At 48.9% G+C, this 15,463-nt stretch overlaps 1 protein-coding gene across 3 annotated transcripts in view; it reads left to right on the top strand.

The window, feature by feature from the left end:
* Positions 1-9,600: 9,600 nt before the first annotated feature.
* The window catches only part of LOC119109455 (uncharacterized), a 31,999-nt gene continuing 26,136 nt past the window's right edge, over positions 9,601-15,463 (top strand). For 2 of the 3 annotated variants that reach the window (XM_037233079.1, XM_037233078.1), the window contains exon 1: positions 11,602-11,686. In XM_037233079.1, coding sequence (XP_037088974.1) covers positions 11,607-11,686 — 80 coding nt within the window. In that variant the 5' untranslated portion in view covers positions 11,602-11,606. Of the gene's footprint in view, positions 9,670-11,601; positions 11,687-15,463 lie in introns of those variants that run through there. The other variant, XM_037233080.1, reaches the window with a different exon arrangement.

Raw genomic sequence — 15,463 nt, 5'->3', positions numbered from 1 at the left:
TGTCTTGCCCGTCACCGTGTTCCACAGTTGAGCCTGACGCAGTCACACGTCGGCGCACCGATCCGACGGCTGTCTTGCCCGTCACCGTGTTCCACAGTTGAGCCTGACGCAGTCACACGTCGGTGCACCGATCCGAGCGACTATCCTGTCGTGCTGCTTTGTGCCGCGCCGCCTCGTGCCGCGCCGCATGAAAAACACGCCAGTGCTACGGCGTGTTTTTCTGCGGCGCGGCACGTCCACCCTGCAGTGTGGGGCCCTACCGACCCCATGGCAGATTTCTGGCACAGCGTTAACCAGCAATAGGGACGCGGTATTACGCCATGGCGCACTGGTACCGTGAGGAGAGACTAGATGGTTTAGGAGCAGACATCTTACGCGAACTTTTTTTGCCTTGATTTGTGTCGCTATGCGGTGTATTTTCCATACTGGCCACCATTATGTCGGATGGACTTGCCTGTACGTCGCGGGAGTGGCGTTGACGTCGGTGCTGACCTTGACTTACACTGGATGTTTTGACTTCTAGGAGTGACCCTGACCTGACCAGACCACCGGCGCCGGGCCCGGCCGCCGCGACTGGCGACCCTAACTGCGAGCGGCCCCACCCCACCGATCAGCTGACCTCTGACACCGGCCGCCCCGGGCCCGGCGGCGGCACGGCCCGCCCCACAGATGACATGACCTCTGACACCGACCGCCCCGGCGCCCGGCGGCGGCACAGTCCGACTGCGGCTGCGGGCGGCCCGGTTCGCACGCGAGCAAGGCTACCACTACTGTCCCCGCACCGGCCCGGAAATTGAGCCGGAGGAGCGGGAGGAGCAGAAACCGACGGCACCACAGGAGAGGAGGTGCTGTGGCAGCGTCACGGCGGGAGAGCCCACAGCAATAGGATCACAGCGCGGTCGGATGCTCAGTCATCAAAGCCCAAGCTGCCCAACCTAAAGGGGGATTTTAACGATGTTTAAGAATTTTTCACTTTTCTGGCGTGCGAGACTTGGCTGACTCAAAATATTTCCGACAGGCTGCTTACTTAAGATTGCTATAGGCTACATAGATGTGATCGCTCGGGCAGCTGCGAGCTAGCCAAGGGACATGGCGATGCAACCCTGTTAATCCGAAATGCGCAACGAGTCGAGTTTTCGCCAACGCCTACAGCATGCATAGTTGATAACAGTCTGAGAATACTCCGAGTCAAAGTGTTCGCCGAAAAGCGCTGCAGTCTGCTCTGTGCCTCTGTCTACCATGTGTCCACCGGCAAGTCCGCCCAGGTGACGTGCGTCTTGAGGGCCTGGAGTGTCAGCCCCAGCATATGTTGACGAACCATCCAGGGCCATAACAGGGCCATAACAGGGCCATAACAAACCATCCAGTGGCGATAACAGGAGACCTGAACTGCTCCCTGCCGAAAACTGCCGTCGAATCGCCCAGCCAGCGGTTGACCCGTCTGCTGACAGCCTGCCGCTTTGCGGTCGGTGGCACCCAGCGACCAACCTACCGAGACCGGCCAGGCAACACGCTACTGGACATCGCTGTTTGTGGCAAATCATCCTAATCAAGTTGCGCGCGCCGGGGTGACCCGGTGTCAATACGGCACCACGCACGACCACACCCGTGCTGTGCTTCGCTGCAGCGGCAAGATCAATGGGATCGGCCCCACCGCTCAGCACCGACGGATGCTGAAAATAGACCCAGGGGGCTTCAATCAGCGGTTGCTCAGCTCCGGCTGATGCCCCGTTCTCCTGCCACGGCACTCAAGCGGGAAGTTGGAAGAATCAGTTGAGATCTTCCTAGCACAGCTCGACACCGTCGCCCCCGTCTCACGAGTACCGATGCGAGCACGCGGAGCCCCGCCCATCTCTGCTGGAGCGAGGCGGCTTCACACAAGGTGGCTGCAGACGCTCCACCCAGGCAGCCGTCGTGGCTGCTGCAGGCTCACGTGAACCTGGGTCACGTGACAGTCATCGTGACCCCACGATAACTGCCTTGTCTCAACGGACAAAGGGGTATGAACAGCGTCAGGAGGGCACTGCCGCCCGTCACCGGGCGCTCATTATTGCTACCGCAAAAACTCTTACCAACAAGTGCGCCATGACATTACCTAGTGCTAATGCTCGTACGCGACATTGTTGCTATGCGACAAAACTGGTCCTTCTAACATCCGTCGTTATACGTCATTGTTTTTTCTGCAAAAAAACCTTTACAGTGGTCACTTATACACCATACTACTTCTTTATACATATTACTAAGCGACATCAGTGGTACGCCACAAAAAGTATGCCTCAAAAATCTACGTCCGTGATTTCTTCTGGTGCAAAATGTTAGCCTCTACGTATACGCGGAGTCACGTGCGCCCCAATACACGACACGACATCGTTGCCACAAAAAATCAAGCTTGCAACTTTTAACAGGTTCTCCCAAGATGGAAGGGCCAATAGCCATTTTGGTGTTCTTATTCCAGTCAACGTCTACAGCGCTAATACTGAATTTTAGGAAGTTAAAGCCTCTCTCTCTATAGCCTATAGTTCAGCCTCTCTATAATTGCCGTGCCCCTGCCAAAATCTGGAAGATGAAACAGACAAATTTGATTTGATTTTCCTGGTGAATTAACTATACATGTTTTAAATCTGCGTAAGACAATGTCTGAGAAGGAAAGACTTGATCGAATTATTGCCGTGCTAATAAACATTGTAGCGCATAAGGTCGTTACGAGCGATCCATAACGCCATATCAGGGTTGTTATCTAACGCATTGCAGCCCCAGCTCCAATCATCACTCCGCGAGATGACTGAGTGACCTCGCCCTGAAATCGGGAAAATCGCGGGCTCCCCGTTCAGTGCAAAATACGTGGACGCCTGAGGCTGGTGTAGGAACAACTGGCAGGTTGGCAGGTATTTCCAGCCAAGCATTGTGCCAATTTGAAGCTCGTGGTGCCGATGCGAAATCATTTCTCCATTATTTTACGTCACATTGATGATTTGTAGTGTTTGGCGTATGCGTAAAGGTAATAGGTGTGGTAGCCAAATCTCAATGACTGATGCAGCTTTTTGGAGTTTTAGGTCTGTCATGCCGTACTAAGACCGAAAATAAGTCATTACGGTAGAAGTAATGTCGCGTTTTAGCGAACGCAAGATGAAACTGTAGTTTTATATTCAGTCAGGGGCCAGTCCCCCCCCCCCTTCATTCATCATCCATCCTAAGCTGTGGCAGGAAAGTGTACTCCATTCGGGTGAATCCAGTTGTTGTGTATTTGGGGGCAGTTTTGATCGTTTATCTCTGCTTAGTTCCCATTTATTATTTTTATTCTTATTGGTTTGCAGCACTGCGACACTGCACTAGACTTTTTCGAAATCAGAAATCTCGCGTACAGCTATTGACGCCGTGCATCTGCCGATCGCAACATATCCAGCGCCACTAACGCATCGACACCATAGAATGGGTACCACTGGTCTGATTTCGCCGCCCAAGTGCTTCCGTGTATTCTCTCTCTCGTTGGAATTTTGGTAAGGTTTGTGGTAAAGACTATGTAGGTTTTTACAGTACACATGATGACGAATTAAGTGTTTCAAGCACGAGTTTGTCGTGTGGCACGCATGTGTACAAGTTTCTGCAGCAGACGTTGTGTCGCATATAAGGGACGACTGCATTACTATTTGTTGTGGAAGCAGTGGCGAAAACAGTGGAGGATAGGCGGCACGCCCCCCCCCCCCCCCCCCCAGGTCTCAAGGTAAAGGTCCCGATTTGATGGCCCGAAAGGCTGGACGAAGGTCGCATCAATGGGCCCCAGCCCGCATTGTCGGGCTCTCAAATGCCAGCCCCAGGGTCTTTTGCGGCGATTTGGGTACCAATGTCGTTCAGGAGCCGGCAGTACCGAACAGGCAGCTCCATGGTGGCCTGGGCCTGAGGACTCAGTTCCCAGCCATGGACAATACCGGGTCCCGCGATTTCCACTGGTTCGGGACCCTGAGTCAATGGGAGTCCTGTGTCGACCAGGGGCCCACAGTGCTTGATAGGAGTGGTCCTGTGCTGAAAAAGGGCCCCAGCAATAACGTATGGAGCCTATCGGGCGAGTGGAAGAACCCGCAGTGGCCCCTGGTCGATCAAGAGTGTCCAGGCATGCTAGCAGCTAGTGCCCCAACAGCAGCTTATAGTCCTCCGAGATAACGCAAAAAGATCAAGGATAACGCGGAAGGTCTCCCGAACCAAAATCTCCCCCAATCGTCACGTAACCTCAAAACATCCCCAAGTTACCACCGTCTCAGTCAATGAACAATTAACTTTGCTGCAGGGATCTTCACTTTGCCTGCGACTTGTCTTGGTCATCTGGAGGCCAGAAGGCCGTCCGTTTGGTCGGTCCTAGGTACCCTCAGCGCACAAGGGGAGGCATGGCCCTGTGTCCGCTCCTCCCCCGCTACATCCGCCACTGGCCCGAAAAAGCTTAACAACTAGGCCCCGATAACGGCATAGGGCACTCTATTCAAACAGAAAGCACCCAAGATCAAATAAAGAGGGCCCCTGAACGATCGAGTGTGCCCAAGCGGGTTGACAGATGGGGTCCCCAACAAAAGCGTGAGGTCCTCAAAAGCCCATAGGAAGTACTCGAGACGGAGTGCAATGGCCCCCAGACGATCGAGTGTGCCCAAGAAGCGTAACAGATGAGCCCCGACAAGTGTTGCGCCCCTCAAGGAATTAGAAGTACCCAAAACACAATGTGGAGGCCTTTGAACGATCAAGCACGCCCGAACGGGTTAAGAGATGGGTCTCCGACAAGAGCGAAGGGCCCTCCATCCAAATAGGAAGTGCCCAACACTCAATGAGGAGGGTCTCGAAACGATCGAGTGTGTCCGAGCAGGTTAACACATGTCACTCGAGACAAAAGACTCAGGCTCTAAGGAAATGACAAGGAATTCAAGGCGTCGTAGACCAATGAAGAGGGCCCATGATCATATCGCCAGTGTGTCGGTAGGTTAACCGTTACCAACGTGAAGGGCCCTTGAGCAACCAAGAATAACATGGCAGGTTAACATTTTGGGCCCCGGCTGTAGCGCATGGAGCCTTTCTTGCACGTGGGAAGAATCCGTGGAAGGCTCTTGATTGACAAAAGTGCCCGGCATGCTGGGAGAAAAGAGCCCCAGCAAAAGCGCGGGGCATTCCGAGCAAATGCAAAAGAAATCAAGGGCAATGTGAAAGGCTTCTTACCGATCGGATTGATCCCGCCAGTGGACATACAGGGCCTCGGGAACAGCGTACGGCTTCTGGGCAGCGAATGACTCTTAAAATCTCCGGATCAACACCCTCCCAGTCAGTGAAGAAATATTTTTGTCAACTCGTGTTCCGTTCACTTTCGCTTGCGGCTGTTCTTAGTCGCCTAAACGTCCAAAGAAGTCCAATTTTACTGTGATTTGCGTTCATAAATGCATGTGTTCATGTGCCCGTTCGGAGCTTATGAGCCCCTGCGGGGCGCAATGGGGGGGGGGGGGGGGGAGGAAGGGAGCATAACCCCGGGCCACCTCCTCTGGATCCGCCACTGCCTTGCACTGGTCATTAAATGTGGTGGTCAAAGTGAAAGAGAATCAGTATAATATTTATTGTTCACGTTGTTGTAATTGTCATCCAGTTCAGAGAACATTCTCAAAATTGTAAACCTAAAACATACACCCTAGTGTAGTCTTGGAACGATGCGAACTGATTTTGATTAAAGTGACTTTGATGATCTTTTGGAAGCATTGTATCGCGACGGCCGTTCTCGCGCGCCTGGCGCACGCCGCCTGGTGTTAGCTGCAGCGACCGACGCACTTCCACGGCAGCTGCGACCCTGACCATCGCTGTTCCTGCTCCTGAGATTGCGAGCGCGCAGACTCAGCGCGCAGCAGCGACCAACGCACTTCCACGGCAGCTGCAGCCCTGACCATCGCTGTTCCTGCTCCTGAGATTGCGAGCGCGCAGACTCAATGCTTTAAGGAATTTGTTTCACCAGACAGTTCTGCAAAACAACGGACGTTTTCATGTAAGTATGACTTGACCTTTCGCCATTTTTCACTTCGGTTTGATCCATTCTCGGTTCGTCCCGGTGGCTCAGTTGGTAAGAGCGCCGCCCTCCGATCCACCCACCCGTGGCGGGATGAGTTCAGGTCGCTCTGGGCGCTCGTTACTTGTCCTTGGCAAGTATGGCCTGCGGCTGGTGGCAGCGGTCGCGCTAAAAGTCAATTGGCGTCAGAGTGCAGGACGGGCCGTGTCAAGCATCGTGACACGTTAAACTTTCACCACTAAACTCTGTCGTTGCTTGGAATTGCGCGATCGGATGGTGGAAGTCAGGGCTCACACAACGAGCATTGCTTGGCGTGAGCTCTGATCGCAGAAATCCATTCATTCAAAGGGTTCGAATCAAGTCTTGAAAAGCAAAGCTTCTGTTGGGCACTATTGAGACTTCTTAGCATTTTCCGAACAAGAGGCTCCGTGGGCAGAATACTTTGAGCTCATTATCGCTTTCGGTCAAGGCTTAGAGGGCCATTCCGTTCCAGCGCGGACGCCTAGTGGCTGCCATTCTGACGACACAAGGTGGAGTCCCCCTGGTCGACACGAAGGCCATTAGAAAGAGATGTTTTACATCAATTAATTCCCTGACGCGTAAGACCCTCTAGGGCAGTCAGCACCGGATCGACGCAGGAACCCTCATTGACGCGACAAGATTCCTCACCACCGCAGCAGTCCAAAAATGTATACAGAGATGCCGGTTCAGTTTAACACGCGCCAGGGTGGCCGGTTGAACACCCTTCTGTCGGGGAGGAACGACATGGAGACGCCAGACAGGGCCGCGAGTTGTATTCCTAGTTCCCAGTTTCATACGCTGTGTTAGTGGCCTGCAAAGGCGGCCATCGGTGCGGCTGGCTCCTAAAATAACCGACCGACAGCTGAGCGAGTTCGGGTGCCTCGGGGTGACTGAGCGAGGTCGGGCGCCTCGGGGTGACTGGGTCCGTAGCCCGAGGCTTGTCTAAGTTCAGGCCGGTCCTGACGTGTCATGCCTCTGCATGGTAGGAAGAGGAGGAGTTCGGTCCCACGTATCTTCCCTCCCCCAGGGAAGCGTAGGGACCCGAAAAGACCACAGCAAAGAGAGCGAATGTCTGAGCATGCACTAAGAGTAAATGTGGAGGTGCGGACATCGAAAGTATGGTTTGAACAAATAAGCACGTTAACTCGTAATAGTTGCAATAGTTAGTTACACCTACTACATGCCACGGTGGCTTAGATGGTCTTTAACGTGATAGAAAGGGACAATTGCCAGGCCCGCCCCGTGCCCGCCAAGGTCATCAGGCTTACGACCGGACGACTCAGTGCTCTTTGGCGGGACCGTCCTCGGCATCTCTGGCCGCTTCGGCCATTCGGACCTGAATCACACATATGCGCAAATCTCAGCGAATTTACCTCGATATGGCACATAATTGAATGTTCATACATGTGCAAATGCTGCTCATTTGAAACGCTAATGTGACTCATTGCAAGGCGCAAAATTAGAATAACGATCAGAAAAATGCACTTGCAAATCTACTCTCCCACTCCCATAAGTTTAAAGGGAGCAGCCGACACAGAACAAATATACTACGCACAGCACGCGAGATACCATGCAAGATCTGGCGAGCACCATATTTTCTCTCAGCGAGAGGTGTGGTCCCATTTTTAAGGATGGGGTGAATGTATGGCACGCGTTTTCGGGGGTGGATCCGAGTGTGGCTGCAAACTTGTGAGGACGAAGAGCGAAAGCCCGACCAAGAAGCTGATCTGCGACTTTGTGTGAGTGGCTGTAAATACGGGTGGTGGGCTACGCCTTAAGTGTTTCACATTGAAACACGAGGTGATCTGAGTGGGCGGTGACAGGGCAGACGCGCCCGACGTCGATAGACATGGTAGCCGAGGTCGGTGACGCGCGCTTTGGCGCGGCGGCTCGTTCACTAACCTACGCCGAGGCCATCGTGGTTTAGCCGTTGGAGGCGACCGTTAGCATCCAGGTCGTATCATTATGACCCTAAGCGGTCATGTGTCGCGGTCGCGACTTGAAACTCGTAAAATTAATTCAATTTCCTAATAAATTTCATATATATATATATATATATATATATATATATATATATATATATATATATATATATATACATGTGTGCGTGCGTGCGTGCGTGCGTGTGTGCGTGCGTGCGTGTGTGTGTGTGTGTGTGTGTGTGTGGTGTGTGTGTGTGTGTGTGTGTGTGTGTGTGTGTGCGTGCGTGCGTGCGTGCGTGCGTGCGTGCGTGCGTGTGTGTGTGTGTGTGTGTGTGTGTGTGTGTGTGTGTGTGTGTGTGTGTGTGTGTGTGTGTGTGTGTGTGTGTGTGTGTGTGTGTGTGTGTGTGTGTGTGTGTGTGTGTGTGTGTATGCAGCATGTTACCTAGGTAAACACAGCCTAGTAGCAAGTTTGCAGTTTCAGCCTAGCAAATACAGCGCGGGTAACAATACCTTACTTGTAACTTGCTACTCCGCTGGCTGGTTCTCTCCGGATATGAGTGGAAACGATCCATCCACATCTTTGATTTTGCAGGTCGCGTGGTTCGTGAACCAGATGACTCAACGCAAGCCATGAGTCTAAACTGAGCTGAGACAAAAAACTATTAGGCATGAGCTGAATCAGACCCCAAAGTCCGTGAACTAGTCGATTGAGCCGAATAAAATGTTGTCTTTGCGACGGTGTATTCGACAGCCAGACAACTTAATTTTAGATTATGACTGATTCTATTTACCCTGAGTCAGATATGAAGGTCAGGTCAAAGTGAAAACCAATCAAGAAAACAATTCTCAACATCTTGATTTCAGAGAGGTCAACAAGGCTACTCATTGAACTTCACAAGGCTGGAAGGAATTTACTGATCTAAAATGACCTCGATGACCTTTTTCTTTCTAAAACCATGCTGTTTATCGTGAAAGTTGCCTCTTGTTGAAGCTAAAAACTTTAAATAAGGGTTGAGGTTATTGTCACCCTGACCTTCTCAAGGTCCAAAAAGGTCACAAACCTGAACTGAACACCAGTGACCTTTGGCTTAAAAAGATATCTAGGTTAAAGGTGGTGGCATAAGGAGATTCGAGGAAAATTCGGACACCGATCTAAAGTTTGACCTCTGTTTGACTATTCGATCCGGAGGTCAATCCCAGGACCACAAAATTTCATACTAGGAGGTGATGTGCTAGCTTTTTCGTCGTGTACACGGTGTTTCTAGCTCACTTAGCTTTTGAAATCTCAGAGCTCCTCCCCCCTTACCACCCGGGTGGCGTGGTTCTTAACCAGCCGTTCGGACGTTTCGAATCTCTCAGTGCCGCTGAGAATCGCTGCCGCTAAAAGAGCTCTGCAGCCGTGCCGGCGTAAAAAACGCTATCTCGTAATAACTTAGTTGACAGTTAATTTTGTAGCTGGAAAACCGCTCTTTGGATTTCAGATTGCTCTTCTTTTGAAAAAAAATAATTGCGGACTTGTTCTAAGCAGTCTGTGGCTGAAGCAGTAAAATAATGACATGTTTGGTGCAAAATATTTTGTCATTACTGCGCCAAAACCATCTCACTGCGTTGTTTGTTTACATCCTGGCAGGGGAATGTACCTGTCCTCAGGCCCGAAACTAGTTACTGTCTGATACGCTGTTGGTGGTTACGCTCCTTCTGCTGGTGAGTTTCCGAGCGATATGGTCTTTGTTTTTGTCTTGTGGGTATGCATTCTAATTTCGGTTTGTTTAGTGTCATGCTAGTTCTGTTTGTCCATGTATGGTGTCCCACAGTTGGTGATAACTGGTTGACTACCAGTCCGGAAACAAAAACCTGCTGGGCTGGTTTTTAATCGGATTCCGACGGACCCTGCTTGAACGTTGGCAGGCAAGCGTCAAGTTGCTCAGTGTGTTTCAAAGACAGAACAAGTGTGTTCTGTGTGGTATTGTGAATCGGTACAAGTGAGGGGCTATGAAACTCAAAGCATAACTTTCATATGTTGTAATATGTGTTTGCTGTTTTAATTGGAAAGTTTTCATGTGCTTAAAACCATGTTTTTTAAGCTTCTTTCATTCGGAGCGATACAAACTAACTGCTCTTGGAAGGCAGGTATAATGAGTCTGGATGTACCAGAACCTCTGTGCCAGCCTGCCAAAAATTCATTACTGCTACATGCATACAGAATGTGGGTGCACTGAATATGGTACATGTGCACCATTCTCTGGGTGGTCCAAAATGTGCTAAATTATCTGATGGCATTGCTTGGCATACATCTTGGGGCATTCTTACTGGAATTAGCCTTTGCAACATTATTATTCTGTGAAATATTGCCTGTTAGTGCACTGGAATTAGCAACAACTGTGCACCAAATTCAACATGCTCAAATTTTCAGCATACATGCACTGAACTTATTATCATGAGTTTACTTTTAGGCTGAGCATGTTTAATATATTTGTGCCTTTTACAGCCTGGCTGTTGAGATTAATGGGTCATTATTGAGATCATCACCAACATGCTACATTTGCAAGGGTTCTTACTTATGATATTGTTGCAGCCTGAACAATTTTTTGCTGGCTGTATGGTGTCCTTTTTGCAATGTTTGACATAACCATTCTAATTGAACAGTAAGTTATTCACAGCATGTCACAAACCTACCAGGCAAGGCACATTGGTTTGATTAGAGTACCTTAACTTAAAAGAAATTCAAATAGAATGCAATGGTGGCTAAATGCTTGAAGGCTAGTCTCTCTCTCAGTGTCTCAGTCTCAGTGATCGAGCCTGACAACTGTCTGGTGTGAGATCATAAAGTTTTGTCATGAAGGATAATGTCATAGAGTTTGCAGATGTCAGATTATTTTTAGTGGATCAGTGTGGTGTAGAAAATTAGAAGATTTTTTTATGTTTTCCTTTTGCGCTCTTCCACATGAAAAATCCAGTTACTTGCATGAGACCTTATAGTGACATGCATATCAGTAATACCATTAATGGAAACTTGTAGATGTGTGCTAAGTCCATTTTACACTGAATGGTGCTTAATTTTGGGTCACTTTTTGGCAGAGAATGACACTTGATTTAATTGTTTGTGCAATTACCATTATATCATTCTAATGCCCTAGAATTTCAGTTCTCTCCATCCACTCAAATGATTGCCTTGACTGTGTTAAACACTTGGATTTATGGCATGCATGTGCATGTGGTGTGCTTAATTCCAACATTATGCCTGGCATGTCCATACTTTGTATTTTTGTGGTATGGTCATGAGGTGGTGTGCAATGCTGCTGCTAGTCTATGGGTTTTATTTTTTTAATTTTGTGATCGGTTTATCAAGGTTGCTCTGATTGACTGTGCTACTGACTTCTGAATTGATTCAAGATATTCCGAATGCATTGAGAATTTAAGAATCTTGTAAAGATGTCCAAACAACATGATATTCATGGTATTTCAGCTTTATATAATGTGCATCTGAACATGGGTAGCAGCCATCACAAGTGCACCAGCACATCATTTTCTGATGACAATTTTCTTGAGGTTTACCTACCTTCCTGTCACTTTCTGCATAAGTTCATCTCCTTTGTTGTCTGTTGCCAGGTTGCCAGCAAAGCAGTTTAAGCATGTTATCAATGGAACCCTGGAAGGCTCATCATGTTGTGGAGCAGGGAACTGAGAGTCTTTCTGATTGTGATATTGTTGTTCTAGAAAGGTAAATATGCTTATTAGATAAGCTGAAGCTCAGTGTCAAAGAACTTGATTGTGCACATGCCTAACAATGTTTGAATATCTGAGATTGTACATCCTGACTGGTGTATCATATTTTCTGTAACTCATTCAAATAAGTGTTTGTTTTTATTTGTATGAGATGCTAGCTTTTTGTCTCACTAAACACAGCTGTAGTTTTGACTGTGTGGTCAATTCTGGTTGTATTTTAAGGTTATGTAGGTGCATACAGCACAGATGTAACCCATGTGCACACATGCATGCATGCACACATGTACACATGCACACATGCACACATGCATGCATGCCACATGCATGGACATGCATTTGACTGGGTGCAGGCCCAGAGAGATGCATTCACATTTGCATTTACATATACAGACCCATATACATATATGCCACATATTGGCATATGCTGATCCACTTCCTTTTCTGATATGAACTTGTGATATGTTTCTGCTAATAGCTGCAGTTTACACAGCTAACAGCTGCATTGTCAGGCAAAGATAATCATGTACAGTGTACACCATGGTGGCTTGACACATGCACAACAACACGAAGTGGAAATTCCACACAGGCACATGCAATTGCACATGACCCACCCCAAATATACAGATGTATTTCATTTATCACAACATCATATAAAATTACAGTTTCTCAACCCAATCTCAGAACGTGTCACGCCAAAGGAACTCCAAAGTTGGATGCCATAACTGGAAGGCTACATGCAAATGAATGTTTTTGTGTGTGGAAGCAGTCAGATTTTGTTAAACACTTTCCAGTCTGGATAGATTGACCCAAATCCTGCTGAATGTGAATGTGCAAGTTCTGAAGTGTGACACTTATGTAAGATTCACGTGTGAATGCGATTATGGAAGTTCGGACATGTGGAACCTATGTGAGATGCATGTGTGAATATGTCTGAGCAAGTTTGGAACTGTGGAATGTGTTTGAGATACATGCATCTTACAGGCTCCACATTTCAGGACATGCATGGTCACATTCAGCAGATTCGGGTAAATCAAATTGTCATGCAACACCTGACCCCTCCCCATGCGAAAACATTTGTTTACATATGGCACTCTGGTTTTGGCTTCCAATTTAAGTATTTCAAGCAGGGCACATTCCTTGCTTGTTTTAAGGACCTTGGCTGCATGTACCTTTAAAAAACGTCTGGTACTAAATTACAAAGTCTCGTTGTTTCTTGAGGATGATTGTTTATTTGTTTATTTAGGGGACACTTATTCCACAGGCAAAAGCCCAAATATGAAAGCAGTCCAGTTTAGAAACAATAAGTATATGATACATGCACACACAAAAACCAGCGTAACACAAACACACACACACACACACACGCACGCACGCACGCACGCACGCACGCACGCACGCACGCACGTACGCACGCACGTACGCATGCACGCACGCACGCACGCACGCTACACACAACGGTCATCAAGAGAAGGTTTCACGTGTGCCAGTGAACCTAAACAGATCAGATCGGAATGATTTTGTTGGGTGGAAAAAGCCAGTTGTGGAAGAATGTTGTAAACAATGATTGCAGACAATGGGTATCTGTGCTACAAATCCATTTTTAGCAGTGTATACCCTTGCAAATGACTCATGGAAAAGGCCGGTATGCCGAGGACGCCGGACGGGTGTAAAGCCAGACCGAACAGTGATGTCAGGTGGGCGCAGTCAAGCCTGTAATGATATACGTTTTATAAAAATAAGACGTCAGACTGAGTGAAGCGTGCCTTGATGATGGTGTTTTGAAGCAAGCGAAAAAATGCTCGTAATCCAGTGGAGAACACCGGGCTACTCGAACCCAGCCACTTGAGAAACCGGTGCTGCGTTTCGAAGCGGGCGAGATGGGAAACGGAAAACCGCACCAAATAACGGTACCGTACAATATCAATGGTCTCACATGAGCGTCGAAGGCACAAAGCAGAGCCTTGTGATTGAACCGCGCTTGACGTGGACTCGACGGAATTTGCACGCTTCGCATGGGAAAGCTCAGCATCCTGTTTGCTTTGGAGACAGTTGAATCTATGTGATTGGGAAAATTGAGTTTGGTGTCCAGGAAGACGCAGAGATCGCGAATCTGCTGGCAGCTATCCAAACGGTACCTGTCCAGTGCGTATGAATAGGCAACAGGTGACGTGCGAAGGGTGAATGAGATGGTATTGCACTTAGCTGGGTTCAGTTTCAGTCCACAGTTTTTAGACCACTCACAAAAGCGATCCAAATCCGCCTGAGGTGTGAGACGATTTGCTACGTTGTCGATTCGGTGATAAATTTTCACATCATCAGCGTGCATAAGACACTCACCCTCCGTTTCGTTAGGAACATTGGCCAGAAAGCAGACAAAAAGCAACGGTCCCAGGACGCCGCCTTCCGGGACACCAGATCGCACTGAAGTCCACTCAGACTGCGTGCCGTTCAGCACTACGCATGGTGAACGATTGCTCACGCACGACTCCAGCCAGCTGTGCATGCGGCCAGTGATGCAAAAAGAATAGCGAAGCTTGTGTAGCAGAAGAAGATGATTGACGCTGGTGAATGCTGAAGAGTAATCGGTGTAAATTGTATCTGTTTGTTGACCTTTTGAGATAGATGTCCAGCAGTGTTCAAGGAGACATGAAGGGTTTTTGATGCAGGAGCCCTTTGGAAGGAATCTGTGCTAGGACCTAAGGCAGGGCAGGCAAACAAACCTGTAAGAGGCTTTCGTACACAATGTTTTCCAATATTTTTGAGCAGATAGGAAGCAAAGACACTGACCCGTAATTTTCAGGCACCTTTTTGGGCCGCTTCTTGTTCACCGGTATCACGTTCCCTTACTTCCACATGGCGGGGAAGACGCCAGAGTTTAGGGAAGGCTTGCATGTTATTTCTAGCCGAACAGCTAGCTCCTCGGCATACTCCCTGAGAATCCGGACACTGAGCCTGTCGGGGCCGCAGGCCTTGGGAGCACTGAGATCGCAAACAGGTGGGATATACGGCCATGTGGTACGGTAAAGCTGTCTAATCCAGGCGCATCGAGCAAAGGAGGGCCAGGCAATATACGAACGTTTGGGTCGCAGAACTTATGGGCAAAACACATATTCAGACAGTTGGCACGCTCCTCATCACCCTTACACACATTGTCATGGCACTCAGGAACGGGAGATATATGCCCTTATGACATCAAGGATTTAACGAAGGGCCAACATTTTTTCGGGTTGTTCTTAAAGTCTCGCACTAGAACCAACAGATCCTCGCAATATTTAGCATCAGCTGCTGTTTGCAAGTCGGCTTGAGTAGTACGGTGCCTAGCAAGATTGTCGGCGGTCGGAAGCGGTTTCTTACGTCTGTGAGCCATATGATGCATTTGACATACATCTGTAGATTTGGGCGCGGGTATGTGCCATTGTATATGTTTGTATGGTGTTTTCATTTTGTTTGTGTCCTGCGCGTGTGGCACACCATCGTGGGGTACGCTGTGCGCGTGTGGCACACCATCATGGGGTACGCTGTGCGCGTGTGGCACACCGTCATGGGGTACGCTGTGCGCGTGTGGCACACCATCATGGGGTACGCTGTGCGCGTGTGGCACACCATCATGGGGTACGCTGTGCGTGTTTGTTTTTTTGTCTGACGACGCAGCCGTCGTTACTGTGAGACGCGTCGCGAGTTGGTATTCTTCATTGCCTCCGGCACAATTTCTGTGAAATGGTTATCTTTGTGCGCTCTTGCAATGTGTTTCGTGAATCCAAAGGTCTTATCC

The sequence above is a fragment of the Pollicipes pollicipes genome, unplaced genomic scaffold (assembly GCF_011947565.3).
Source record: "Pollicipes pollicipes isolate AB1234 unplaced genomic scaffold, Ppol_2.1 Scaffold_7231;HRSCAF=8579_pilon_pilon_pilon, whole genome shotgun sequence".
In the NCBI taxonomy this organism is placed as follows: Eukaryota; Metazoa; Arthropoda; class Thecostraca; order Pollicipedomorpha; family Pollicipedidae; genus Pollicipes; species Pollicipes pollicipes.
The sequence above is the reverse complement of the archived record's forward strand: the minus strand, read 5'-3'. Positions and strand labels throughout refer to the sequence as shown.